Source organism: Mesocricetus auratus, unplaced genomic scaffold (assembly GCF_017639785.1).
Source record: "Mesocricetus auratus isolate SY011 unplaced genomic scaffold, BCM_Maur_2.0 Super-Scaffold_100025, whole genome shotgun sequence".
NCBI classification, from domain to species: Eukaryota; Metazoa; Chordata; class Mammalia; order Rodentia; family Cricetidae; genus Mesocricetus; species Mesocricetus auratus.
In genome coordinates, this window is record NW_024429206.1 from 5,141,350 (window position 1) to 5,168,913 (window position 27,564).

The 27,564-nt window shown below is 50.8% G+C and overlaps 1 protein-coding gene across 4 annotated transcripts; it reads right to left on the reverse strand.

Annotated features, from left to right (window-relative positions):
- On the reverse strand, positions 1 to 27,560 carry Sart3 (spliceosome associated factor 3, U4/U6 recycling protein). 4 transcript variants are annotated; one of them, XM_021232365.2, is made up of 19 exons: positions 27,009 to 27,560; positions 23,350 to 23,476; positions 22,192 to 22,296; positions 20,391 to 20,575; positions 18,745 to 18,850; positions 17,793 to 17,917; positions 14,983 to 15,138; positions 11,148 to 11,286; positions 10,507 to 10,614; positions 9,007 to 9,084; positions 8,849 to 8,907; positions 7,945 to 8,054; positions 6,775 to 6,887; positions 5,949 to 6,025; positions 4,511 to 4,664; positions 3,595 to 4,046; positions 3,075 to 3,227; positions 2,481 to 2,671; positions 1 to 879 (listed from the first exon to the last, which is right to left on the reverse strand). In XM_021232365.2, exons 1-19 carry the CDS (start codon positions 27,315 to 27,317, stop codon positions 705 to 707), a joined length of 2,922 nt encoding a protein of 973 aa, XP_021088024.2. In that variant the 5' UTR covers positions 27,318 to 27,560; the 3' UTR covers positions 1 to 704. The 4 variants fall into 4 exon arrangements, with proteins under 4 accessions (XP_021088024.2, XP_040587536.1, XP_005078984.2 ...); XM_040731602.1 differs by having other exon boundaries at positions 27,207 to 27,549; XM_005078927.4 differs by having other exon boundaries at positions 18,745 to 18,796; positions 27,009 to 27,549.
- Positions 27,561 to 27,564: the final 4 nt, after the last annotated feature.

The following is a 27,564-nucleotide window of genomic DNA, read 5'->3' on the forward strand; positions in this document are numbered from 1 at the left end:
TTCGGTAAGAGAACGTCACTTTAATAAACAAAGCTAAGTGGGGAATTCATTGCGCTCGACAAAGCCTTTAGACACAAGTGTTTGGACAGAGGACATAGGTCTCCAGTCAGCGGGCAAAGAAAATGGTCCACAGCGGGTGGCACACACATTCCTATATAAACAAATGTCACAGACATTCACTTTAGGGAACATAAAACAGTTGAAGTGTCAATTACAAATACACAATAGAAAAACTCAGCCTCTTTGGACAAAAGCCCATCCAATGTGTTCTCTGTGATATCCCCACCTGCACTTACTAAATAGGCCATTCTGATGAGTGACAAGCATCTTCCATTTTATCTTCTAGGTTTAAAGAGCCATGGGCACTCGTGCTGTGCAGGGCTGGGGAGGGTGGGGGTGGGCAGGTTTGTAGAAAAAGGGCCAGAGGTGGTTAAAGTATCAGGACGAGTGGGCCCCAAAAGTTGAGTTCCTCCTTGTTAGGACACTGAAGTACCTGGGGACGGCCTGAGAGCAGTCGGCCTCCACCCTCAATATGAGGGAACACTCCTCGCCGCCATGCTCAATGTAGGCATTTCCTTCCTGTCTACATCAGAGGACAATTTGTGGGAGATGGGTTGAGTATCCAGCCCTTGTCTCCAGGGCCTGCAGTGGCCTGACCGGCCAGCATGAAGGAGTAAGGCATTTCCTATCTCTCGGAGCCCTCTTCACTTTCTCAGAAGCAACTTCGCAAAATCAGCATTGGACATCTTAGGAGCCTCAGTGGCCATGGAGGTGGTGACAGCTGGTCCCACGGCAGGGCCATTCTCGGCCTGAGGAGCAGCACTGTGGCGCTGCAGAGCCCGAGGAAGGAGAGAGAGCTGGGTCCTTCCCTTCCCGCGCCTAGAAAGAGCAAACACAATGACCCTTTAGAGCACTACTGGACTACAGCTGGGATTATCAGGCCAAGTCAGAAGATGGGAAACGGTCAGGCATGCATGAGGATGAGTTCTAACTCACACAGGAAAAGAAAGCATGGGAACCACGAGGCACCCTCCACCTGACTCCAGCCAGCAGCAAGAACACTTGAACAAGCTGCGTTCTCTACAGCTCTGACAAGGAACACCCTATACCAAGTCACAGGTGACAAAAGTGGCTGCCATGGCAGAGCTCAAAGAGCCTGGCACTGCCAGCTCCTATCAAGTGAGCAGAACAACACAACCTATGGGGGTGACAGCTGCACCGCAGGCTGCCACACGTGTAGCTCCAGTTCTGTCCTGAGCACCGGTCAGTGACAAAGGCAACACCACATACGGTGCCTCAGAGTTAACCTCAGCTGGGTGCCTGTGACCCCAGCTCTGCCAGAGGCTAAGGCCGTCTCAAAATTCCATCAAAAGCTAAGAATGTAGCTGGCTAGTTTTTTGTTAACTCCACACATGCCATAATCATCCAGGAAGAGGGAACATTGATTAAGAAAATGCCTCCATCCGCCTGGCCTGTGTGAAGTCAGTGGAGCATGTTTTTCACTAATGATTGATGTGGGAGGGGCCAGTGGTGCCATCTCCAGGCAGGTACATGTCCTGGCTTATGTAAGAAAGCAGGCTAGGGCCTCCAAAGCCACAGAGAAACCCTGTCTCGAAAAACCAAAAAAAAAAAAAAAAAAAAAAAAAAAAAAAGAAAGCAGGCTAGGGCTAGAGAGATGGCTCAGCAGGTAAGAGCACTGGCTGATCTTCTAGGTCTGGGGTTGGATTCCCAGCACCCATGCAGTGGCTCACAACTACCTGTAATTCCAGGTCTAATGCCCTGTTCTGGCCTCTACAGGTACTGCACATAGGCGACAGACGTTCTTGCAGGTAAAACACCCATACACATTAAAATAAATACATCAATAGTAAAAGTGAAAGAAAGCAGGCAGGCAGGGCAATTCTCAGCACCCCATTTCTAACTCCAATTCCAGAGGATCTGATGCCCTCTTCTGGCCTCTGTGAACACTGCACACGTGTTGCATAGACATACAAGCAGGCAAGATACTAACACATAAAATAAACGTAAATAACAACAAACAAAAAAATTAAAGAAACAGGCTGCACAGGACATGGAGAGGAAGCCAGTAAGCTTTCTGTATTCCTCCACAGCCTCTGCCTCCAGGATCCTGTCTTGGCTTCCTGATAATGGAGCAACTGTAAGTGATGAGCCAAATAAACCCTTTCTTCCCGATGGTCTTAATCACAGCATGAGAAACCTCATTCTTGCCTAGCACTCATAAGGCCCTGGGTTCCATTCCCAGTGCCACCAAGAAAAGGTGTGACCAGCAAACACTACTGTGCCACCAGGGCCGCTTCCCTTTAGAGACTGGCTGTGCACATCTCTCCCAGTGACACCAGGGGCCACAAAGAGCAGTAGGCACTGGTTTTTCTGACCCAACACACTACTCTCCAGACACAAGAGCCCAGCCCCCAGCCCCTGCCAGGACAGATCTGCCCAAAACAGCAGAGGACACTTACGCGCCATACATCTGCCGAGGTAGCATAGGGGCCCCTGGTGCTGTCCTCACTTCCAGCTTCTCTGGAACTTTCCGCTGAGGGGGGTTGCTGATTGCCACTTTAATGACATTCTCTTTGATGGTCATGCCGTCCATCTTCATCACTGCCTGTGATGCCTGGGATTCGCTTTCATATTCCACATAGGCCAGGCCCTGAAAGACAATACCCACAGGTGGGCCAGATGCCAAGGTCCTGGCTTCCTTCAGGAGAGCAGCCGAGGTAGGCGGGCACCCATCAGCAGTGACCTCCTGAACATCACCATCCTGGCTACAGATTTATTCCCAGTGGCTGTCACTGACTGGAAGCTCTAAAAACCTCTCTGTGTCTCTCTGTGCTTGCCCCAAAGAAAAAACAGTGTGAGCCCAGGGAAAGGTCAGAGAGACACAAACCAGAGCACAGACGGTCACTATCCTTTGGCATCTTCTTTCCACAACACTTTCCAACTCTCCAGTGTGGGTGAGTCGGGGTTTGAGAGATGAACCCAAATGTGTACCAAAAGAACCTAACAGGGCCACTCCTCAGTGGAGACCCAAAGTCTGCCTGTGCCCCACTGACCTTCGGCTTGCCAGCCCTGTTGGTAACCAGTCTGAGGTCCTTTACGGTGCCATGAGCCTTACAGATGTCCTCGAGCTCCTCTTTGGTGCAGGAGAAGGGCAGGCCCGAGATGAAGAGCTTGTGTTTCTCCAGGGTGGTGCTGTATCTGAACACCTGAAAGAGAGGTAAAGCCCACAGCTCAGGACAGCCCAGCCCAGCATGTGTGTCGAGGAATTCACTCTGAGCTACACCCGCTCTCGGGGCACCCCACCCCAGAATGACAGTCATGCAATGAGCACGGGTGAAGTCACTCTTGCCATGCGCTCTTGAGCACCCAAGGGTAAGCAGTCTTTCCACACGCTAACTACATCCATCACCAAACCAAGAGGAGGCTCAGAGTGGTGGCGCCTGCAAGCCTGGTACACGGGCTCCACACCTGCCAGCGCATGGTCCTGTGTGGGCTCCAGGCACTGAGCCTCCAGGCACTGAGCACCGCCCATCTGGCAGTCACCTTAAAGGCATCCTTTCTCCCAAAACATACCTTAAAATCGGGGTTTTTGCTCTTGTCCACACAAGGGGAAACAAACATCGGCCTTCCTTCCACATTCTTCCTGTCCAGCTCCAAGGCCTGCTGCGCTGACTTCTCCTCTTTAAACTCCACATAGCAGTAGCCTCGGAAGTCCCCACGGTTGCTGAAGACCGGCCTGATCTGGACCACCTCCCCACAGGCCTCAAAGAGTGGCCTGAGCTTCACCTCTGGCTCATCCATGCTGTAGGGCAAGTTGCTGACAAAGACAGTGACCCTGTCTTTACTGCTATCGTGCGCCACTTTGGGCATGTCCAGCTTGAGGGAGGCTGCCTTCTCCTTCTGCTTGGAAGGAGAAGCAACATCTATCGTTACACATTTCCCAGAGAGTTCTGTGTCTTCCTGCATGGTCGAGGCCACTCCGGAGGCCAGACTGTTCTCCACCCTTCTGCGTTTGGAAGGCTGCTCTGCAGGCATTCAAAAGAGAAGCAGAGGCAGTCAATGTCTTAGGACTTCCTTCTGCATCAAGCACACCCACACAATCTGCACAGTGATTACACAAGAGGGACAGCCACCAGGCCCCACAACTATGTCAATGAAAACAAAAAACAAAAAACCACTCTTTTAATACTGGCCAGAGTCCTTCTGCATCCCACCAGCAGACATGGGCTAGGTCTGGACAGCTTCTACCACTGCCTCAAGACACAGGGCAGCTACATAGAACACCAATTTTCAACTGTGACTTTACCACAGAGTCACTACAGAGAAATGGAGATGGCAAACAGAGCTGAGGAGTTGACAGTATGAGTCCTCACTGTGCTGGGACAACACAGTTGTGACATCAGTGTGTGCTCACGCTGAGGATACCAAGGACAGTTAAGAAGACATGTGCTATGGACTGCGTGTGTAGGCTCCGGCTAAGGTACAGTACCTTCCTCCTCCTCGTCCTCCTCATCCACCTTGCGTTTCTCTGCACCGTGGGTCTTTTTCTTCTTTTTCAAGGCTTTCTTCTCGGCCCGCACCTTCTTCCGCTGTTCAGCCCTTTCTTCTTCCTGCTGCACAAGAGCCGCTTCCTTCTCTGCAGCCTAGGAAAGAGGGCAGGACATCCCAGGTGCCATGTTATGCTGGCTGGCTTGTGAGGGGACAAGGCCTTGAAGATTGGGGGAGGGGCACACACCATTGACTCTTCATGCAACACAAGATCATAAGAGCATGTCGAGAGGAGACTCATAACTCATATACCTTCAATAGCCTCAATCATTACACAGCAAGAAAAAGAAAACCCATTCCTAAAGGCAGGGCCCTGGCTGCTTCATCTCTATGCTGGGACAGAGTAGCCTGATGAAAGCCCCAGAAGGGAGAACAGGTTCATCTGAGCTCACAGCTGCAGGCCGTTTGCAGGTCTACTGTGGTGGAGAGGCCAGGGCAGGAAGTTGAAGCGGCCAGGGCCATCCAGATAAGAGAAGGAATGCCCGCACGCCATGCTCAGCTCACTTCCTTTCCTTCAGACATTCAGGGTGGGTCTTCCCACCTACAACTTAGAAAACCTCACAGGCCAATTGTGGTTCCTTTAAAAAACAATGATTCATCCTTATAGACAACACAATTTGATCAAATCCCCCATCTTCCCTCTGATTCATCTCGGATGCTGGTCACCATATCTCCCTCAACTTTGACTCCTTCCATTAAACCATTGAGTCTAACTGGTACCACTGGTACGTCTACAGAGGCCATCCAGTGGAGGTAGTGTGGCAATCTAGCCCAGGCTGTAACCTAGAAGCAAACTGAAATGAAGCTCCTTCCCTAGTAGCCATCAAGTGCCAACAGCTTCCAAGCATGAGGCCCCACGAGCCCCTCTGAGTCTCTTCTATTTGATGTTGTGGAGTCGATTCTTGTTACGTTGGAAGTTTTTGTTTTGGTTTGATTTTTCAAGACAGGGTTTTTCTGTAGCTTTGGAGCCTGGCCTTGAACTCACAGATCCACCTGCCTCTGCCTCCTGAGTGCTGGGATTAAAGGGGAGCACCACCACCGACAGGCAATTTGAAAAGCTTTTAGTGAATCTATAAAATGACAAGGGATAAGTATAAATACTGACCAAATGGTTTTTAGTTAGTGTCTTATGAAGGGGCAAGAGAGATGTCTTAGTGGTTACGAGCACCAGTTGCTCTTCCAGAGGACCCAGGTTCAATTCCCAGCACCCACATGGCTGTTCCCAACAGACACGCCAGTACCATGGGATCTGATACCCTCTCCTGGCAACTGTGGGCACTGCCCACACGTGGAGCACAGACATTCACGCAGACAGAACACCACAGCAAACAAGGGGGTGGAGCAGTACAGTCCCAAACCCTTGGGAGCATTGCGGTCACCTTCATCCTCTGCTCATTCACTCGAGCCAAGCGAGTTTCAGTTTTCTGAATGGCCACATCCCAATCTTCTAAGGTTCCTGAGGAGAAAGAAGAGTAGAGCTCTGAGCCCTCACTTCCAGACTGTGCCAGTGCTCCCTGACCTCACTGACCAGAGCAGACAGCTCCTGTCACAAGAACTGCAGCTGCATGTCATCGGGTGCCCGTCTATAGTTCTAATAATCCTTCTAGGTTGCTATGTGTCCTTCCTCCTTCCAAAGAGAGACTTAAAAACAAACAAAAAGACAGCTTTGCAGCTCTCAATGGCAAAGATTGTAAAAACATTCCAGAGCAGGACACGTGAAACTCAAGAGCCGAGGAGCTACTCCCAGCATGTCTGTTCTGGGTGTTACTTGCAGGTCTCAGGCTCACACTCCAATCCAGACAGGCGCCCATGAAGAAACCCACAGTCTTCCCAACTTCTACTGCTATAGCTTAGGACCAAGAAACTAAAATTCCACAGAGGACCAAGGAATATTCTGAGCCCCGCCTCTCAGTGCCCCACACTGCTAGAGCAGTAGTTCTCATGCAGGCTCCTCCCGGCCAAGGGACATCTGTCAGGAGTCCACAGTGGTTGTGGTGGGGAGGGCGGCTACTGGATCTAACTGATGAGGGCAGTCACAAGTGCACCTGAGCCCTTCCTGTGCCTGCAGACTGAGGACCGCTGCAAGAGGACTCACTCCCACAGGCAAGCAGCCAACCTGTCCTTACAGACCAGATGTTTCCACTGGAGACTCCTGGCCAAAGGACCACACTCAAGCCAGAAGCAGAAGCAGAAGCAGGGTCCCACCTTCTGTCCTCTCCATGGTGAGCAACACTTCGCAGACGTGCTCAGGGTAGTCACTCGTGCACTGGACAGCTCGGTGCAGAGCTTTCCGACAGTGCTGCGTGTCACCGTGTGCCCTAGAGCAGAGAACAAGTAGTGTCATGAAGGTCCACAGCAAAGAACATGACAGGTTGCTGCTAGGACAGAAAAGCCCTGATAGCAGCTTTCAGAAGCACCAGGGCCTTTTCTCTCCTGCCGCAAGCCTCTGCAGTCGTGAGGGGAGACCCTCCTCTACAAACGCTTTCCCTTGACGAGGCAGGTGCGCCAGGGATGCACCTCAGACAAGAGCCTCTAGCCAGGTCTTCTGTGCACATGGGAGGGAACCATGCATCAACCGAATGCACCCTGAGCTGGCTCCTGAAGAAGTCTGCAGCCCACCAGAGGGCTCTGCATACTACTGACTAGATGATTTAACTCCATGCTCTGAGCCAGGTTTTTACCCTGGCACGAATGCATGCATGCATGTGCATACTCAAAACCTTCAGAGAAAATGTATGTATGTACATACGTGCATACGTATACAAGCATGCATGCATGCATGCATGCATGCATGTATGAGCATACTCAAAACCTTCAGAGTGGTGGCAGCTCATGCCTGCCATCCTGACAGGCACTTGGGAAGGCTGGAGTAGGTGAATCACCATGGTTTCAAGGCCAGCCTAGGTTACACACAGTCTCAATCTCAATGTTTTTGGTATTCCCACTAGGTATAGTTTACTCTAGTCAATAATCTAGAATAGTCACAGCTTGGACACACACACTACAAACACACCATCAAGGAGCCCACCCTAACCTATGAATAACACTAAGTCTAGAAAGCAGCCCCTAGCTAATCTGAGGCTTCTCTTTTCTCTTTCAGTGCTTTGAGCTTTCCTATACAAAAGTAATAAAAAACAAACACCCCCCCCACAAGAGTCCAAGGAGGCATGTTCAAAACTCAAAACAAAAAGCAAACAGTTTAGAAGAACTTCATGGCTATGAGCCCTCCACCCCCACACAAAACACTGGTTCTCAAGACTTACCAGGCACAGGTTCTGCTAAAGGAAAAGGCAAGAGGGTACCCATCCCAAGGAACAGGATCAAGTCACCTCAGCCAAGAATGGATACAGACGTCACCTGCCCTGGGTCACTCACCTTTCCAAGTTGTAATACTCCAGCCACATGTTGGCATACTTGGCATTTCCTCTGGTCATAATGCTATCCCAGAGTTCTCGAGCTTTCTGCATATTATTGCACAGGCGAGCCTAAAATACATCAGCAACATCAGCTGGGACAGGCCCTGAGCCCTATCATAGCTATATCCACACAGGTATGCCAAAAACGCTCCTCCCCTTGCCCCATGACTGTGTCCCACAACCCCCCAGGCCTCTCACAGGCCTGAAGCCTGGCTGCTTGCCTTTCTGCAGCGGTGAGCCTCACAGGTCTGCACAAAGCTGAGGCTCAGATACAGCCTGCAGCACAGAGAGGCCCTGGAGCCAGAGACAAAGGTTCTGCAGAGAGGTCTTGCAAACATGAGGCAGGGCAGCCATTTACTTTTTATATAAACTTGACTACAAATGTTTACTTGGAAAGCATTACAGAGGAAGATACTGATCCAGCAGTAAATGCTAGCTCAGTCACCTCAAAGTCACCTTAAACTAGCAACACCACCTAAGTGCAGAGTCTGTTTCTCTTCCTTCAAAATTCAACAAGACTCTTATAAGTCTATCTGCTCAGTGCCCCTGGTTCAGGAACAGCATCCACCTGAACCCTCTACTGCTCACACAGTCCATCTTCTGGACAAGGCTAACGCCTTCAGCATACAGAGACCAGCTCACTCACAGAACCCACAGAGCACTGGTAAACAGCGCGCACTCAGTACACCCTCAAGCAGCAGCGGGGGAGGAGCTGAGGAGGTGGATGGATTCACTGTCAGAGTCCAGGCACTGCTGCTTCGAAGACCACACCCTCAGATTCTGCCCCCCAATTCCTGAATGCTGAACAAAGCACTCGACCAAAGCCCTCAGAGGAGGGCATGACAGGCCATGAAGACACTCACCTCAACCCGAGCCCAGCTCTGCATGATCACACAGCTTGGATCTCCACTCTCGTTGAAACCTTCCAGAATGGAATGGAACAGTTAGGATAGGCATGAAGCAAGCACCCCGGGTAGGGAGAGGTTTGGTGAGCAAGGCAGACAGCAGGCTGGACACTTACGCTCCTCCACCTCCTGCTGCAGATACTCCAGAGCACGTGTGAACATGGAGCGCAACTCTTCCAGCTCCTTGCTAGAGTCTGTGGGAAAAGGCAGAGGAACTCCATGAAGTCACGACAGCCACCATTTTGAAATCTCACACCACAAGCATGGAGACCCACTATGGACACAGGAAACTCAGTCACACTTCCTCTCACTGTAATAAATGATGGAAAGACGTGGTGGCAGTAATAGACATAGATGCTGTACAGCAGAGACAGGCAGGTGGCATGGGCTGTGTATGTAAGTCCACCAGTGTGGAACAGGGATCCTAGAGACAAGTACCTAAAAGAACATGGCAGCCTTGTTGGAAAAAAGATCTGGGGATTGTGGTGGTCAGTATCAACTCCACAGGACCCAGAATCAGCAGGAAGAAGGGCCCCTGGGCCTGCCTGTGATGGGCAACCTCTGCCACACTCATTGACCAGGCTTTCATGCATGGTGGACAAACTCTGTCTGTGTGTAGACTGGGCCCTTTCCCTGGTTTGGGGCCAGGATGTATCATGGCCAATGAGAGCTTACAGGATTGTCCAGCTTATTGTCCTGGTTTCTGTTTGTTCATCAGCCACAGTATCCTTGGGTGGTGTGCCCAGTGCCATATGCATTCACTGGCCATGGTGGTTGAGCTAGTGAGAATATGGCTCCCAGGTTAGAGCGTCTCTCCTGAAAGCTGTGCCCTGGGACAGAGAAACGGAGCTGAGGGATGCTTTGGGTGTGTGGGCCACACTGCCAGCTCTGTCGCGTGGGCTTGTGTTCGTGTGCAGGGAGAAGCATTTCAGGGCTGATGAGGAGGGAGCAGCATCCTGACGGCCACTGCTGGCTGCTCAGGGAAACACCTTTGCATCCTTGTAACAAAGGTAGAGTGTGGACCTCCACAGAATCGGACTTAGTTATCATGTCCCCCTACCTCCCTCCCTCCCTCCGTGTGTGTGTGTGTGTGTGTGTGTGTGTGCGCGCGCGCGGCGCGCGCACGCGCCTGGGTTCCTCCATCAAAGTCCTGTGGCAGCTGCTCTAAGCTCCTCAGCCGTGACTCCCCAACTTACTAGCCTGTGCGTTTTCCCTGCGTGTCTGTCAGAGCATGTATCACAGTAACAGAAAAGAAACTAAAACAGGGCTTATGACAGGTCAGACACAGAAAATGAGAGGCTACCATGGCTGCCGGGAGCCAGCACAAGCATAAGAACTGTCATCCTTGCCATGCCACAGTGACTTCAGATAGAAATTGCTAGTTTCCAGAAACAAATGTTCTAATGGCAGGTCATTCACCAACCCTTTCAAAATCGCAATGTGCTTAAAGAACAGGGACACATCTCCAGGATGTGCGCGCGTGCGCACACACACACACACACACACACACACACACACACGCACGCACGCACGCACGCGCGCGCGCACACACACGGAGGGAGGGAGGTGGGGGGACATGATAACTAAGCCCGATTCTGTGGAGGTCCACACTCTACCTTGTTTAAAGTCAACCCTTCTCCTCAGGTAGTCTAGGTACACCTGCCAAATCTCCACATAGTCAGTGGCCTGGATGAAGCCAGCACTCAGAGCATTCTCAAAGGTTGCTGAAATGGAGAAAACACAACATTCACCAGACAATTCAAAAAGAAATAAAGCCATCAAAACCCATAAATGTGTGGTTTATGCACTTATAAATACACAAGCCGTAGATGTCTATCCCAGCATCACACACCAAGGAAGGACAAGTATAAATGCAGTGTTTGCAGGGGGCACCCCTACAGTCCTGTGCTCTAGAAAATACAGAAGTAGGCTTAAAGGGCACCCCCTCCAGCCCTGTGCTCCAGGAGGAACTCTTCTTCCACTGTGCAAGTCCCAGGAGGACAAGACAGTTCATGGCTTCTAAGAAATTCACTGAGTATTAGAGGCTAAAGCGTTAAGCCACACAGCCTTTGCCACAAGGCAGGCCCTGGGGCACTGGCTCAAGACTGCCGTAGCTCTGGTCCTCACTTGGGACAGAAGGCTAGAGCTGCCAGGCATGGTGGCTCAGGTGTGTCATCCCAGCAAGCCTAGGCTCCACAGCAAGCTGCATAGAATATTCCAAAAAATAACTTAGAAATTCTCCCACAAACATTCACACCAGAAATCATTTGATGGTCCACTCCGTGTCTCTCCATGGCCAAGAGATAGCGACTCCACAGGGCAACTGTCCATGGGCAGTTCCTCACAGCACGGCTGTGTACAGATAAAACCAAATCCTTTACTTTCAGCTGTCGATCCTGTGACAAAGAATCCCAGAGTGAGAGGGCAGAATTGTACGACTTCCGCAGTGGTAGAAACTGAATGTAAACTCCCCCCACAGGCTCGTGTTCCAACACCCGATACCAGCTGCTGGCACTGTTTTAGGAGGTTGTGAAACTTTGGGGAGGCAGGCCCTAGCTGAGCAAGTGGGTCAGTGAGAGAGGGGAGAGCCTTGAGGGTTATAACTCGACTCCACTCCCACCCTGAATCCCACTCTCCAACCCCTGACTGAAACAGCTGCTGCCAGAAGCAAATCACCACAGCCCCCACCATCATCACCACAGCCACACCATCATCACCACAGCCCCCACCATCATCACCACAGCCCCCACCATCATCACCACAGCCCCCACACCATCATCACCACAGCCCCCACACCATCATCACCACAGCCCCCACCATCATCACCACAGCCCACACCATCATCATCACCACAGCCCCCACCATCATCACCACAGCCCCCACCATCATCACCACAGCCCACACCATCATCATCACCACAGCCCCCACCATCATCACCACAGCCACACCATCATCACCACAGCCCCCACCATCATCACCACAGCCCCCACCATCATCACCACAGCCCCCACACCATCATCACCACAGCCCCCACCATCATCACCACAGCCCCCACCATCATCACCACAGCCCCCACCATCATCACCACAGCCCCCACCATCATCACCACAGCCCACACCATCATCATCACCACAGCCCCCACCATCATCACCACAGCCCCCACCATCATCACCACAGCCCACACCATCATCATCATCACAGCCCCCACACCATCATCACCACACCCCACCATCATCACCACACCCCACCATCATCACCACAGCCCCCACCATCATCACCACAGCCACACCATCATCACCACAGCCCCCACCATCATCACCACAGCCCCCACCATCATCACCACAGCCCCCACACCATCATCACCACAGCCCCCACACCATCATCACCACAGCCCCCACCATCATCACCACAGCCCACACCATCATCATCACCACAGCCCCCACCATCATCACCACAGCCCCCACCATCATCACCACAGCCCACACCATCATCATCACCACAGCCCCACCATCATCACCACAGCCCCCACCATTATCATCACAGCCCCCACACCATCATCACCACACCCCACCATCATCACCACAGCCCACACACCATCATCACCACAGCCCACACCATCATCACCACAGCCACACCATCATCACCACAGCCACACCATCATCACCAAGGCCCACACCATCATCACCACAGCCCCCACCAACATCACCACAGCCCCCACCATCATCATCACAGCCCCCACACCATCATCACCACAGCCCACACCATCATCATCACCACAGCCCCCACCATCATCACCACAGCCCACACCATCATCACCACAGCCCACACCATCATCATCACAGCCCCCACCATCATCACCACAGCCCCCACACCATCATCACCACAGCCCCCACACCATCATCACCACAGCCCCCACCATCATCCCCACAGCCCCCACCATCATCACCACAGCCCCCACACCATCATCACCACAGCCCCCACCATCATCACCACAGCCCCCACCATCATCACCACAGCCCCCACACCATCATCACCACAGCCCCCACCATCATCACCACAGCCACACCATCATCACCACAGCCACACCATCATCACCACAGCCCACACCATCATCACCACAGCCCCCACCAACATCACCACAGCCCCCATCATCATCATCACAGCCCCCACACCATCATCACCACACCCCACCATCATCACCACAGCCCCCACCATCATCACCACAGCCCCCACCATCATCACCACAGCCCCCACACCATCATCACCACAGCCCCCACCATCATCACCACAGCCCCCACCATCATCACCACAGCCCACACCATCATCACCACAGCCCACACCATCATCATCACAGCCCCCACCATCATCACCACAGCCCCCACACCATCATCACCACAGCCCCCACACCATCATCACCACAGCCCACACCATCATCACCACAGCCCCCACCATCATCACCACAGCCCCCACACCATCATCACCACAGCCCACACTATCATCACCACAGCCCCCACCATCATCACCACAGCCCCCACCATCATCACCACAGCCCCCACACCATCATCACCACAGCCCCCACCATCATCACCACAGCCACACCATCATCACCACAGCCCCCACCATCATCACCACAGCCCCCACACCATCATCACCACAGCCCACACCATCATCACCACAGCCCCCACCATCATCATCACCACAGCCCCCACCATCACCACAGCCCCCACCATCATCACCACAGCCCCCACACCATCATCATCACAGCCCACACATCATCATCACAGCCCACACCATCATCACCACAGCCCCCACACCATCATCATCACAGCCCACACCATCATCACCACAGCCCCCACCATCACCACAGCCCCCACCATCATCAACACAGCCCCCACACCATCATCACCACAGCCCACACATCATCATCACAGCCCACACCATCAAGGGCTGCATCTCCTCAACCTCTTTCCTTAAGCTGCCTCTATCAGGTACTTGGCCGTGGTTGAGAAAAGTACTAATGACAATCAGTGAGACACTCCCAGAACAGCCAACTGATGGAAGAGATTCCTTTGAAACGTCTCTTGTAAAGCTAGGAACGCACAAGGTATGCCCTGTCATCTCAGCACTCAGGAGGCTGTGTGTGAAATATAGTTTAACATGTGAGATGTGTTACATTCATTTATGCTGTGAGATATCTGTTCAATGAAACAGACTTGCATTGCGTTCTTTTATGTTGCATTTGTTAAGTCTGTGAAGCTGTGTTACTGTGCCTGTCTAAACACCTGATGGTCTAACAAAGAGCTGAATGGTCAACAGCAAGGTGAGAGAGAGAGAGAGAAATAGGCAGGACTGGCAGGCAGGAGAAATCTAGGCTTGAAGAGAAAGGGAGGATTGAGAAAAGGAAGAGTGGAAGATGCCAGGAGCCAGCCATCTAGCCAGCCATGGATTAAGAAGGAGAGAAAGACATATAGAGTAAAGAAAGGTAAAAAGCCCAGAGGCAAAACTTAAAAGAGAAACAGGATAATTTAAGTTAGAAAAGACAGCTAAAAACAAGCCAAGCTAAGGCCAGGCATTCAGACATAGGAATAAGTCTCTGTGTACTTATTTGGGAGCTGGGTGGCAGCCTCCCTCCCCTGCCCACCCCCCTCCAGGGAAGGGGTGGGGGGGCAACTACAAGTCTGAAGCAGGAGATTCACACATTTGAGGTCAGCTTGGGCTATGTATTGAGACCTGTCTCAGAAGAAATGGAGACCAAAACATACGTAAAAGAATGTTGTGGCCTGACTTCTTCAAGGAAGAAATCACCAGGAGAATGCAAGATAAGCAGGGCAGGGGAGCTGGCAGTCCAAACCGTCCCACAGACACAACCCTGATGTCTGAACTTCAGCTGGGTCCTTTCACACAGAAGGACATTTCATATGCATGCTGAGGCAGCAGTGAAGAACACAGAGATGGGACAGTAGGGAGAGAGACAATGAAGCCAGCCACCCAGGCTGACCGCTGCTGAAGGTCAGCGGTGTGTGCGGAGGCTTCACTTTAACCATCTCTTTCACGGCTAGCTTGGCAGACACTGAACTGGGGCACAATCTTACTAGGTACCGACTGTAGCGGATCCATAAGTCTGGGACCAGGCAGTTCTCCACCAGGGCGCGCTCGAAGATCAACTGAATACGAGCAGGATCCCCAATTTTCATCTCAAAATCGATGTACGCTTGGTATTCCGCCAGCCTTGGGGCCTCTGCTTGCAACTGAAGTGAGGAAAACCACACTTGTTAACCTGGATGCGCAACACTCTCAGAAATCAGCTAACCCGAGGGGAGAGGCACCAGGTCTCCTTCCTCAGAACTGCCCATGACAGGACAGATCTGTGACCTGAGAGCACTGGGAACCTCCGCACACCTGCCCTCTGCCACCAGGATCCAAACCCTTTCCACAACCACTCCTGACCACACATAAAGAACAGCACCCTGCCGATGACCATTGCTCACATTCTTCCAGAGTGGTACAATGAAGAGCTCACACTGCCATCCCTTGTCAGAAGAACACTGGTGCAGGCCAAAGTCAGAGGGGCCCAACCCAACACATAACACAACCCTCGTAACCCTCTTTCAGCCTGTCTTCTCTTCAGCCTGCCTTTGCTGACAGCCACAGTGGAACAGACAGCTTTGTGAACACAAGTGCACACACATCGTTTACAGATGCAAAAGAGGGATATGGCTTCTGCACACGGCATCGGTGTGTTTTAGAGTCACGTTTCCCGTAAGAACAACTACGTGGCCATCTAAACACGGTGCCACTGAAATGTCAAGAGCAGCTCCAGTAGCTGGCCTGGCACAGAGGCAACAGGCAGAGGACGGACCCTAAGAAGGCAGAAAGTCTACTCAGGGTCAAGTCTCTGCTGACCGTAGCAATCTGATCCCCAAACATTTGTAAAGACAGATCCCAGCACTGTCCCCATGTTAAATCAGGGAAACTGAAGCACACCTACCCAGAATCAGCGCTAACACTGGGTTCAGACTGGCACAGCCTAATTCTCAGTCTGGCCTCTTCCTCACTGTGCTCAGAAAGATGCTAAAAACAACTGAGATGCCTAAGCTCAAAGAAGACAGACAGAGCAGCCAGCCCCACCTAAGGTAATGGGATCACAGGGCACCAAACTAAAACAATGAGATTAAAAATCACAGACAGCAATGATTACCTTCTAAGAGGCAAGTCTGTGACAGACAGCTGAGCCATCTATGACAATAGAAAACAAGAGACAGAGATGTGTTCTGCTGCCAAGAGCATCACATCAGTGCAATGCTACAGCCTGAGACAACACCTGTCAAGAAGGAAAACAAAGACAGAGCCTGTCGGACACTAAATGGAGAAAATTTGCTGCCAGGGAATCCTGGGTGCAAAGACAGCACACATCCAACTTCTGGCTGCAGGATTCCAGATACAGAGCTAAGATTCAAAAGGAACATGGAACAAAGAAAGCAGCATGCAGAGACTGTCTGACTACTGCTAACAATGTTGATAACCGATGACGGTCTGAGGTAGTGTAAACAATGATGCCTGGAGGGTCAAACCAAAAAGCAAGGTAATTCGAGAAAGTGAGAACACAGTAAGGTGTGGTAAATGTCACCTATAATTAACACTGTCAACACAGAAGAGTCGAAGACCAAAACTACTGTGAGCAAGCGTGGCAGATGAAAAACAAAGCCAATAATATGAAACATCAATTGCATTCTTATACATCGGGAAATAACTAGAAAATAAAGTCTTTAAAAAGAAACAACTTCAAGTACACCAAAAGCCACTCTGCCTAAAGCTTCCGAGGCAGTGGGTGCACTCTCAGGGCTCTCACAGCCTCAGGAGAAATGCGGGGTTCACGTGCCAGGAGATGGGAACGCCCTCAAATGACCCATAGGTCTGCGCAATAGCGATCACACTGACGAGCTGAGTGTAGGTCTGACGGACATGTCAGCAGCTGAAGAAAGCGGGCTCAGCGAAGAGTGCTAAACTGTCACTACTACAACAGGACAAGCAGGACAGCAAGCAGAGCCCAGCAAACTCAGCCCCTGTGTGGCCCTGTACTGCAGCGGGGACACACCTGTGCTTCTCCACAGACTCAGACCATTACTGCCTGCTGCCACTGGATGGAAACAGACTGAAAACCCAGACTACAGCTTCAAGATGAAGTCACAGCCAACAAAGAAAGTGGCTCAAAAGTAAAACGACACCATGAGGAAGAGCAAAAGCCAGGTCTCCCAAGAAGCACTAAGAAAAAGCCAAAAACTTTACAATGTCTGAAGCTGAAGAAGTTCACGAAACTCTCCATTAGCACTCAAGGAAACGCAAAACTCCACCCCAACTTGTGAAATGAGCTAAACTCAGTAATGTCAAAATCAAGATGGGTGCAGCTTAGGGCCCCAGCTTAGGGGTGCAGGCACCTGGGGACAAGACACTGTGGCCAGAGAATCCCCTCTCTGACACACACATGCTAGAGAAACTCCTCCGTGTGTACAGACAGCGCTGCACCACTGTGGGCAAACCGCTACACATACACCACCACAGGGCACCCATGCGTTGAATCATTTATGACGTAAGCTAAACCCACACACACTAGGGAAAAGAAACACAGCCTAAATCGCCATGCCAAGTTCAACAAGCACAATCAATATACTACAGTTACATTCACAGGAGTGCAGCTATCAAAAGGGGAGAAATTACCATAAAAGGGACAGGGAGGAAGAGGCAACTGGAGAAGGGCACTGCAAGGCTCTATCTCTTAACATGAATGCACACTTACATTCTCTACACACTGCACAGAGACTAACAGTACAGAGACTGTTTACCTTGCAGCACTATGGATAAGGGAGAACTTGCGTGAAGAGTCCCCGAGGGGGAGAGCACTCACCAGGGCCTCCTCGTAGGGCTTGTATTTCTCCAGCTGCTCCAGGGCTTTCTGATAGCTCTGAAGTACCGACTCTGGGATGGGATCTTCTGACCATTCTTCATACTCTGCCAAGGTGGCCTCCATATCTACGGGGTGATGGGATCAGTCCATGGGCTGTGCCACTGAGTTTATCAACATAAAAAAGCCACCACCCATCCCACATCTGTGGCCACGACAGATTCCCAGTTCTGTGGCCATCACAAAACAACATGTCAGACAACCCTACCAGCCCCTCGGTTCATGAGACCACGATCAGGTACTGAGCGTGCACAGCAGAGTTCTGCATTCCCGCCCACCCCCCACAGTGTGCTCCCTCATCTGTGATCCTCACAGTGCAGGCAGAGAGCTGACAGCAGAGCAGCCTGGCTGAGAACTGCAGCCAAGGAGCCGCCAAGTGGATGGTCAAGAGGCTCAAGCAGTCACCCCAAGGTTCTGAACAAGACCTGCTGCCAGACAGGGCAGTGCCAACCACACACACAGGAAAAGCTTCCCTGGCACGACCCATATCCACTGCTGAAGCCTTGTCAAAATGGGTTCACCCGTAGAAACTTTAAGCAAAGCCCCAGAACTGAAACATGAATGCCTATAATCAACTCCTCAGCAGAAATACTGCAGATGTGACACAAAGCCCCTGACATGCAGACAGACCAGCAATGGGACTCTTGGAAAAAGTGACCAGGAAATAAGGGGCTGTGTCCGTGTCCCCCTCTTTCCAGTAAGACGGGGCAGCTGAGTTCCAGGAAATAGGGTCGGTCTTTCCGTGCCTTTGGCCCTTCTAAGGCTTAGCACTGACAACTCCTAACAGACTCTTCTAGTCAGGAGAGCAGCAGTCCTGCCTGCCCTTGCAGGAAGGACATGGACAATGTCACTAGCAAAGCAGAGGGCTGGCTACTGATGAGCCTGCTTCTCTTACCGTACAATGGGATCGCCAGCTGTCGACGGAAGAGGCTGTGAACTTTCTCCAGCTGTGAATCAAAGGTTTGTTCCCGGTCAGAAGGGGAAAGGAAGGCAGCTATGGGCTAAAGAAGCAAATCAGCAGTAAAGGACAAGTGTTGGTTCCTTCTACTTCACAAAAAAATCCCAAAAAAAGTCTGTGATGCCTTACACAGGAGGTATCACCCATATTATTGTCTCTAAGGGCTTACGGTAAGAAGAGAAAAAGGAATAAAAGGAACCCAGGGCCACTGAGATGGCTCAGCAGGCAAAGGGTACTTGCCACCAAGTCTGAAAACCTGAATTCAATCCCTAAGTCAACAAGGTAGAAAAAGAAAACCAACTCCCACGGGTTGTCTTCTGATTGCCACATGCAGCTGAGGCATACATATGCCACACATAAACCACAATAAAAATGCAACAAAAACTTAAAAATCCTTTTAAAAAGAAAGAAATTCAAGCCAGGTGGTGGTGGCGGCGGCGGTGCACGCCTTTAATCCCAGCATTTGGGAGGCAGAGGGAGGCAGATCTCTGTGAGTTTGAGGCCAACCTGGTCTACAAAGCTACACAGAGAAACCCTATCTCAAAAAACAAAAGAAGAAGCAAACAAATCCAAGTGACTACAAAGGTACAGAGCCCAAGTATCACAAAAAAAAAAAACAAAAAACAAAAAAAACCACTTAACGGTCACAGCCGTGGGGACCTGCTGCTGCCACGAAGGGAAGGCCGGGATGGGATCTGGACAGCAGCACATGGCAGGGGCAGGCTCAGTGACTCCAGGGGAAGCAGTGTGGTGGGCAGGCAGAGGAGCTGTGTTGGAGAGCAGCCTGGGCCTGTGTCAGAACAGAAGGAACAGACGCTGCAGAGCACAGGCTCCGGCTTCACTCCGTGCTCACTGTCACTGACCTCTGCAGACTGAGGATGAGGACTGACTAGGAAGCTACTGAGGCCACTCTACTCACACAGCTTGACTGGGTCCAGAAAGCTTCACTTATCACACTCTTCCAGATTTTAGAATTCTGCATAAACAAAATAAGATGCCCAGCCTCGACATGCAGAAGCCCAGTCTAAGCAGGGATGCGGATCTCTGTGAGTTTGAGACCAGCCCAGTCAACAAGAACTAGTTCCAGGACAGCCTCCAAAGTCACAGAGAAAAGCCAAATTTCCCAGTCGGAGTCAGTCAGTGCTCAAAAAGTTTGGAAGGTAAGGCATTCTGGATTTCTGATTTCCAGATTAGAGCTCCAATTGTTACACAGAGGGTCACACAGAGAGGACAGCTATCTACGCATCTGTCTGAAACCTCCCCTCAGTCACACTGATCGAGATACAAAGATACACACACAATACACATACACCTTAACAGACACATAAACATGCATACAGGGCTGTTCTTGTACACTGACCTACAGTCACATAACTAAAGCAATAGTACTTTAATGTGTCAGGAAAGAAATAGTCAACTGTGTCCAAGTCGAAGAAATCCCTCACTCTGCCAGAAATAGCTGACTTTGTTACTGTGCATCCCTAACAGACAGGCAAAGGCAGATGGGTTAACTGTTAGACTGTTGGATGTTTGTTTCAAAATAATACTTCCTGCAGGCCTGGGCCAGAGACCTGGGCACTCACCCGAGCAGCTTCCACGATGGCACTTTCAAACTCTCGGTAAGCCTCCCAGATGGCCAGGCCTTTCGTCACGTGTAAGCCAACAGATGACAGCGCTCTTTCAAACACAGAGCGGACCTTCTCCAGGCCACCTTTCTGACCAATGCCACCAACAGAGTACTGGCCATACTCTAGCCAAATGTTCGGACCTAAAAAGGAGAAGTGATCTGTAAGCTCAGCTCCCAATATGCCCCAGTGTTCCCCTAGTGCAAACAAAACACATGCCCCACCAAAACATGTTCATTGGTGCAAAAAAGATCACTGCCAACAAGCACCCCAGCTTCCTACAAGGCTGAAATCTCAAGAGTATTCCAACTAAGCACAGTACAGAGATCTGATTGCACAGACAGCACACCAAGGGACAACACGTAACTAAGTTAAAACGGAAGGGGTAGAGCATGGAGCCATGCAAGTCTTGGGTTTAATCCCCAGCAAAAAGACAGACAGATAGTGTGTGTGTGTGTGTGTGTGTGTGTGTGTGTGTGAGAGAGAGAGAGAGAGAGAGAGAGAGAGAGAGAGAGAGAGAGAGAGAGAGAGAGAGAGAACCCACTAACATTTCAGTGACTGAAATTATAAATCTGAGTCACTTGTCCAAAAAAAAAAAAAAAAAAACCCTAGAGTTTTTCTTACTAACCCTAGTCTTGTAAGTCTCCAGGCCAAAAGAAAAGAATAAAACCAAAAGCATTGACTCTGCCATTAGAAATCCACTTTTTATTTTTATTTGAGTTCCTGAGGAGAGTGGGGTCTTCCCCTATGGTCCCACCTGTCCTGGAACTCACTGTGAGACCTCTCTCCTTCCCTCCCACATGGGAGTCTCTCCTGCCAACCTCCCCTGTAGAGTGGTACATCTGTAACAACCAATGAACCTACGTTGATGGGTGTGGTGGGGGCACCTGTAACCCACCACATGAGAGACAGAGGCAGATCCACAAGTATGAGGGCACACAGTCACAGCCTCTTTTAGCGCGGCTAGCACTCAAAAACTGCTCGCATGGTTTTGTTTCTTGTTTTGGGGGTTTTTATGTCTGTTTTTGAGACAAAACCTCATGTGCCTCAGGAGAGCCTCCCTTGATCCACCTGCCTCCACCTCCTGAGTCCTGGGACTGCAGAAGAACATCCCATTCAGCTTTTTTAAAGTGTTTAATGTTCTTCTCAAAAACATGTCTAAAACTGGTAAAAGAGGCTGTGCAAAGCCAACATCTCAGACTTTTTTTGGTTTTGAGATGGGGCTCTTACTCTATAACCTAAGCTGCCCTTGAACTCAACGTGTAGCCCAGTCTGGCTTGGAACTCATGATGACATGTGCATGGGTGTGGTGACACACACCTGTACACCATGTTGGGAAGCTGAAGCAGAGTCAGCCTGAGCCATATGATGAGACCTTGTCTCAAAGCAGCAGCAACAAAACAGACACAGAGGGACAGACATTCATGCCTTAGTCCCAGAACTCAGGAGGTGGAAGCAGGAGGGTCACAAACTGAAGGCTAGCCTGGGCTACAGAGTGAGTTTGTTTCAATCAAAAGATACACGCTAAACTTTAAGTGTCTAGAAATCCCATGTAAGTCCTCTCTGACAGACAGATGCTGAGTGAGACATTTATTCTCTTCCTACAAATAGTTCCATTTTTGTCTTAAGCCCAGATAATCTCTACTGAACACTAAGACATCACAAAGAAAACGAATTCCAACTTCCTGGCAACACCTCACAATGCAGCATAAGGCAATAAAGATTTGGCGGAACCAGCACCCCAGGGCCGGGTACTCACAGATGTAGTCCTTCACGGCTCTCTCGAAGAGCTCATACACGTGTTCTCGATCCAGGCCATCCATGGCCATGCTGATCTCATCATGCAGCCACTCCAGCCAGAGCTCTAGAGATGACAGCACACCTCAGCACATGCCTTCACATGCTCCCACAGGTTCCCAGAGATCCAGTTCTTAAAAGCCCAGCAAGGCACACAGACTGTGAGCTTCCAGACACAGGAGCCACTGAAGCTGTCACAGTCAGACCTTCCCTACTTTGCAATATTCCCATTCAATCTTTATGTCAATCTTGTAAGACACTGAGTGATACCATGAATCTAATGACTCAGAGTCCGCTGGCATGTGACACACCTGTCCCCAGGAATGGATCCTACTCTGTCATGTACCACGCAAGAACTACTGCTACCCTTAGCTGACTGTGGGAACTGAGTCTCCACTGTTGTCACGATCTGCTTTGTCTGCCAGGGACAAGCCTCATTAGGCATGTGCAGTGAGGTCTCTCTCAGCAGCTCCACCTGAGAGGTGTGAGAGGGGGATGGGACAGACATGACCAAGGCCAGGGTTTCTGAGCTGAAAGGCCTGTTGCAAATATGAAGCAACGCCCTGTCACAGAGCTGAACACTACAAGTGTGTTTCTCAGAAGCAAATGCGTGGAAGTAGCAAAATGTACAATTACTATACCAAAATGAAACATCTGCATTTAAAACTATTTCAGTTTAGAGGCTAGAGAGATGGCTCAGTGGTTAAGAGCACTGGATGCTCTTCCACAGGACCCAGGTTTGATTCCCAGTACTCACACAGCGGCTTACAACTGTCTCTTGCGCCCTCTTCTGGCCACCTGGTGCACATACACATATATACAGGCAAAAGCACTCATACACACACAGATTTTTTAAGAAGAGATTTAAAACTATAAATGTTTACCTAAATTTACAATTCCATGGCACTATGAGTATAGGCTAATTTCACACTTGGGGAGTGAGAAAGAGACCACAGTGAAGTTAAATTCCGTTAAAGAAACTGTTTCTCATAGTGTTCCACGCATGTGTGAATCCATGCGCTCAGACCACATTCTGCAGCACAGTCTAAGCAGCCGGCTTCCTTTACGTCCTTCTCCTCAGCAGCTCCGTCCCCACCCACCCTGTCCCAGGCACCGTTACCTTCAGTCAAGGGGAAGAGCTCGCTCATCTTCTGGCGGGCCATCCTCACTTTGTTGAGCTCCCCTTCCAGCCGCAGCAGCCTGATGAGCTCCACATGGCAGTTGTAGTCATAGCCGTTGATGGACAGCTAAGAGGAAAGCTAGCATCTGTCATCTCTGGCAATGACACACATCTGCCCAAACAGACCTGGTATCACCCTGGGAGGCCACTGAGTGAGCTAAGCGGCACCCGCCCCATCACGAAGAAGTGAGAGGTGTTCCCATCCTAACAGGAAGCTCCCTCCCCTTGGGACACCTTTACTGAGACAAACAGTGCCATCCTTAGGAAGTCACCAGAGTCTTGCATAGCCTCAGCTCCCCATCTACAGAGTGGGGCACTGCTAGTCTCCAGTCCATAGAACCCACGGGCATATCTACATTTCAAGTGTGCCAGAGGAATTTTTAATATTTGATTTATTTAGTTCCCTATCTGCATGTATGAGGTTATGCCAGAAGAGGGCATCAGATTCCACTATAGATGGTTGTGAGCCACCATATGGGTGCTGGGAATTGAACTCAGGACTCTGAAGGAGCAGCCAGTGCTCTCAACCACTGAATCATAACATGACTGTAGCAACCAACCCGGCCACACAAACCCCATACCTACAAAACAAGTGTACAACCAGGTCACACCACAACATTCCAGCCACTGGCACCTGGGCTCAGTCTTTTGTCTTTTTTATTTTTCAGACAGGATTTCTCTGTGTAGCTCTGGCTGTCCTGGAACTCACTAAGTAGACCAGGCTGGCCTTAAACTCACAGAGATCCACCTGCCTCTGCCTCCTGAGTGCTGGGATTAAAGGTTTATGCCACCACCAGCAGGCCTGGGCTGAATCTTAACCGACACTGCCATGTTCATAATCCTTTCGTTGTTTTTTATTTTTAATATTTTCTTTAATTATGTATATATGGGGGTAAGTGACGTCAGTTGTCCTAAGAGGCCACCCCCAGTTGAAGTAACAGGTGGTTGTGAGCCACCTGACTTGTGTGCTGGGAACCAAGCTCTGGTCCTCCGCTAAGTGCTCTTCACCCCTGAGCCACCTCTCCAGGCTCATGTGACTGGTTTTTGAGAGGGGTTGGCGCATTCTGGGTAGCCCTAGCCACCAACCTCCTACTCTGGAACACAGACCTTGCTGTCACTGGAGACCTGCAAGGAGCTATGCCTGATGGGGTTCTGGCCCTCTGCCTGCCTTCTGTCTGGGTATACAAAGGCTCGTTTTTTTACATTTGAAACTTTTCAAGGTAAAAGCTGGAAATATTTTTAACTCTTACACATCCACACAAAGGATGAGTTTAAGAACAGCATTAGTAGAGCCGCCCTCAAAGAGCAGGAACAGAGACACTGACTGGTAAGCACACAGAGAGGCGTCTCCTCGGGGTTCTCAGTCATGTAAGGAAGAAACAGACAATTAGGACCGTTTCACCCAAGACAGCAGTTGCGAGGGGGAATGGGAAGGAGAGCGGGCCACACCCAAGCAGCACAGCCTGCAGCTAGGTCAGCTCAGTGAAGACACTGCACACAGCACCACTAGAGTCAGGTTCAGTGCAGCCCCAGCACCAAGAGTAGACATGTGAGGACAGAGCTCATGGTCAGCCTTGGCTGCTTTGAGAACCCTGTTTCAAGGAGAAAATAATGGCGCAGATGTGGCGGCGTGTGTCTTTAATCCCAGCACTCAGGCAGAGGCAGGCAAATCTCTGAGTTTGAGGACAGCCTGATCTACATAGCGACTTCTAAGTCAGCCCGTCTACATAAAAGATCCTATGTCAAAAAAAAAAAAAAAAAAAAGGGGAAAGAAAAGAGACAAAACACTTTCCTAAGGACAAACGGACAGCAAACAATACTGAGTGAGATCAACACCTTCAGTCAGCAAGGACATGCACAATGAAACCAGTGTCCTTCCTCAGCAAGGCTGACAAAGACACCATCAAAGGTTTGTTGACAAAAGTGTCTGACCACGCCCACCTCCTCTAGATGTACACAGGCAATGCCTGAGCTTCTCAGAACAGCCAGCACCCTTGTCCTTCTCCCAGAGAAAGAAAGAGGACACCGCACTGCATCCTGCACGTGGGTGCTCATGCAGCTTTCTTCCTAGACCCCCCCCAACTGCAGACAGCAGTGTCCTTTCTGTACAAGGCCAAGGAAAAGAAAGGACCTAAGGGGAGGAAAAAGGTGACAACAATACACATGCCAAGACTGCGCAGTAAACCAAGATTAACCTACAAACCCTCAGAAACAATGAGCAAGATTAGCAAGACTGCAATGCACACAAATCGACTTCCCTTTTATGTGAGGTTTCTGAAGTAGTTAAACTCACAAAAGAAAAGCCGAAGGGTGTTCTGGCCTCGGAGAGAGAGAAGGGGGCTACTGCGTGGGGACTAGGCTCCAGATCTGCCAAATGGACTCTTCTGGAGATCTTTGTCCATGCAAACAGACGGCACACTAAGACTTGCACATTTGGAAACATGCCAGCTGACAAATTTTAAATCAGAAAGTCTGGAACTAGCATTTCAGTATGCTAGCACAGCACAACCCAAACTGCAGCGTGCCAAGGCACCATCTGCAGAGAGGCTGCATGACCACAGGGCAAGCAACATTCCTGAGGTATTAAGGCCAACATCAATAAAGCTTATGCGTCCATGTGTGCTATGTTCCTAGATTCCAGACTGGCTGTGGCTAACACACTTAATACCAGCAAACACATTTAATACCAGCACTCTGGAGAAAGAGGCAGAAGGATCTCTGTGAGTTCCAGCATAGGCAAGGCTATTTTAGAGAGAGACCTTAACTCAAAAAAAAAAAAGGGGGGGTGTTAAAAAAAATCAGACAAGACTGGTGGTGCAGGCCTTTGACCCCAGCACTTGGGAGGCAGGCAGAGCTTTGTGAGTTCAAAGCCAGCCTGGTTTACAAAGTCAGTCCCTGAGCCAGGCGTTGGTGGCACACGCCTTTAATCCCAGCACTCGGGAGGCAGAGGCAGGCGGATCTTTGTGAGTTAAGAGGTCGGCCTGGTCTACAGAGCGAGTTCCAGAACAGCCTCCAAAACAATACACAGAAACCCTGTCTCGAAAAACAAAACAACAACAAAAACCAAAGTCGGTCCCCAGACAGCCAACACAGCAAGAAACCCTGTCTTATAAACACACACACACAGCAAGAAACTTTGTGTTAAGTAACAAACATCAATGCTAAGAAATGCCTAAAGGATAATAAAGTTTTCCTCCGACTGTCAGACAATTACACCATTTGGCTTTTTAAGTGTGGCAGTCCTGGACTGGAGAGATGGTGGAAAGACGGCTCAGAAGATAAAGGCGCTTGCGGCCAAACCTGATGACCAGAGTTCAATCTTGGGAGCCCCCCGGTAAGAGACAACCTTGTACGTGCATGCATACAAACACAAAACTAAAGCATAAAAAGAGTAGACAGTCCTGGGTTCGGCTTAAACACAGGAAACATTTCCAAGAGCCACTCCGTGAGCCTCGGTTTCCCACAGTGAGCCGGACCGTGGGAAGAATTCACTCAATGAAATACGTGAGCAAACCACGGGGCAGGCAGAGCCGGAACGCGGGGGGACACGGGGGGTGGCGACCTCCGAGGGTACCCGAGGGGAGGAGCCCGCGGCCCACCTGCTCCTCCAGCCGCTCGATCTCCAGCTGGTTTTTCTCCTCCTCCTCGTCGTCCTCCCACTCGTCCTCCCCGGGGGAGCTCTCGGCGGAGGAAGCCATGGCGTCCTCCTCATCTCCGTCGCTCTCGCTCACGCCTTCCCGCTGCAGGTCCCACCCTGGCCCCTTGGCCGCGTCGGCGGCCACGGCGCGGGACAGCACCTTCCTGTCCACGCTGGCCGCCTTCGCCTCATCCTCCTCTCCCTCGGCCTCAGGCCCGGCCTGGGGCTCTACCTCCGGCTCGGACGCAGAGGATGCGGCCGCAGTCGCCATCTTGCGCAGCCTGCGACTCTCGGGTCTTCCCTCGCCCGCCGAAGCCCGGCGAACGTCGGGCTGTCCGCGGCGTCCGCCTGATCAGAACTCCGCCTCGTCAGCACCAGAAGATGCACTGTGGGCCTGGGGAGGCAGGAAACCCGTAAAATAACCACCGCGGATATATCTTCGTATTTCTAAAGACGGCACTGTCCGGAGAAAACGCTCATGAGCATAACGTGTGTTCCGTTACTACTTTGGACAGCTG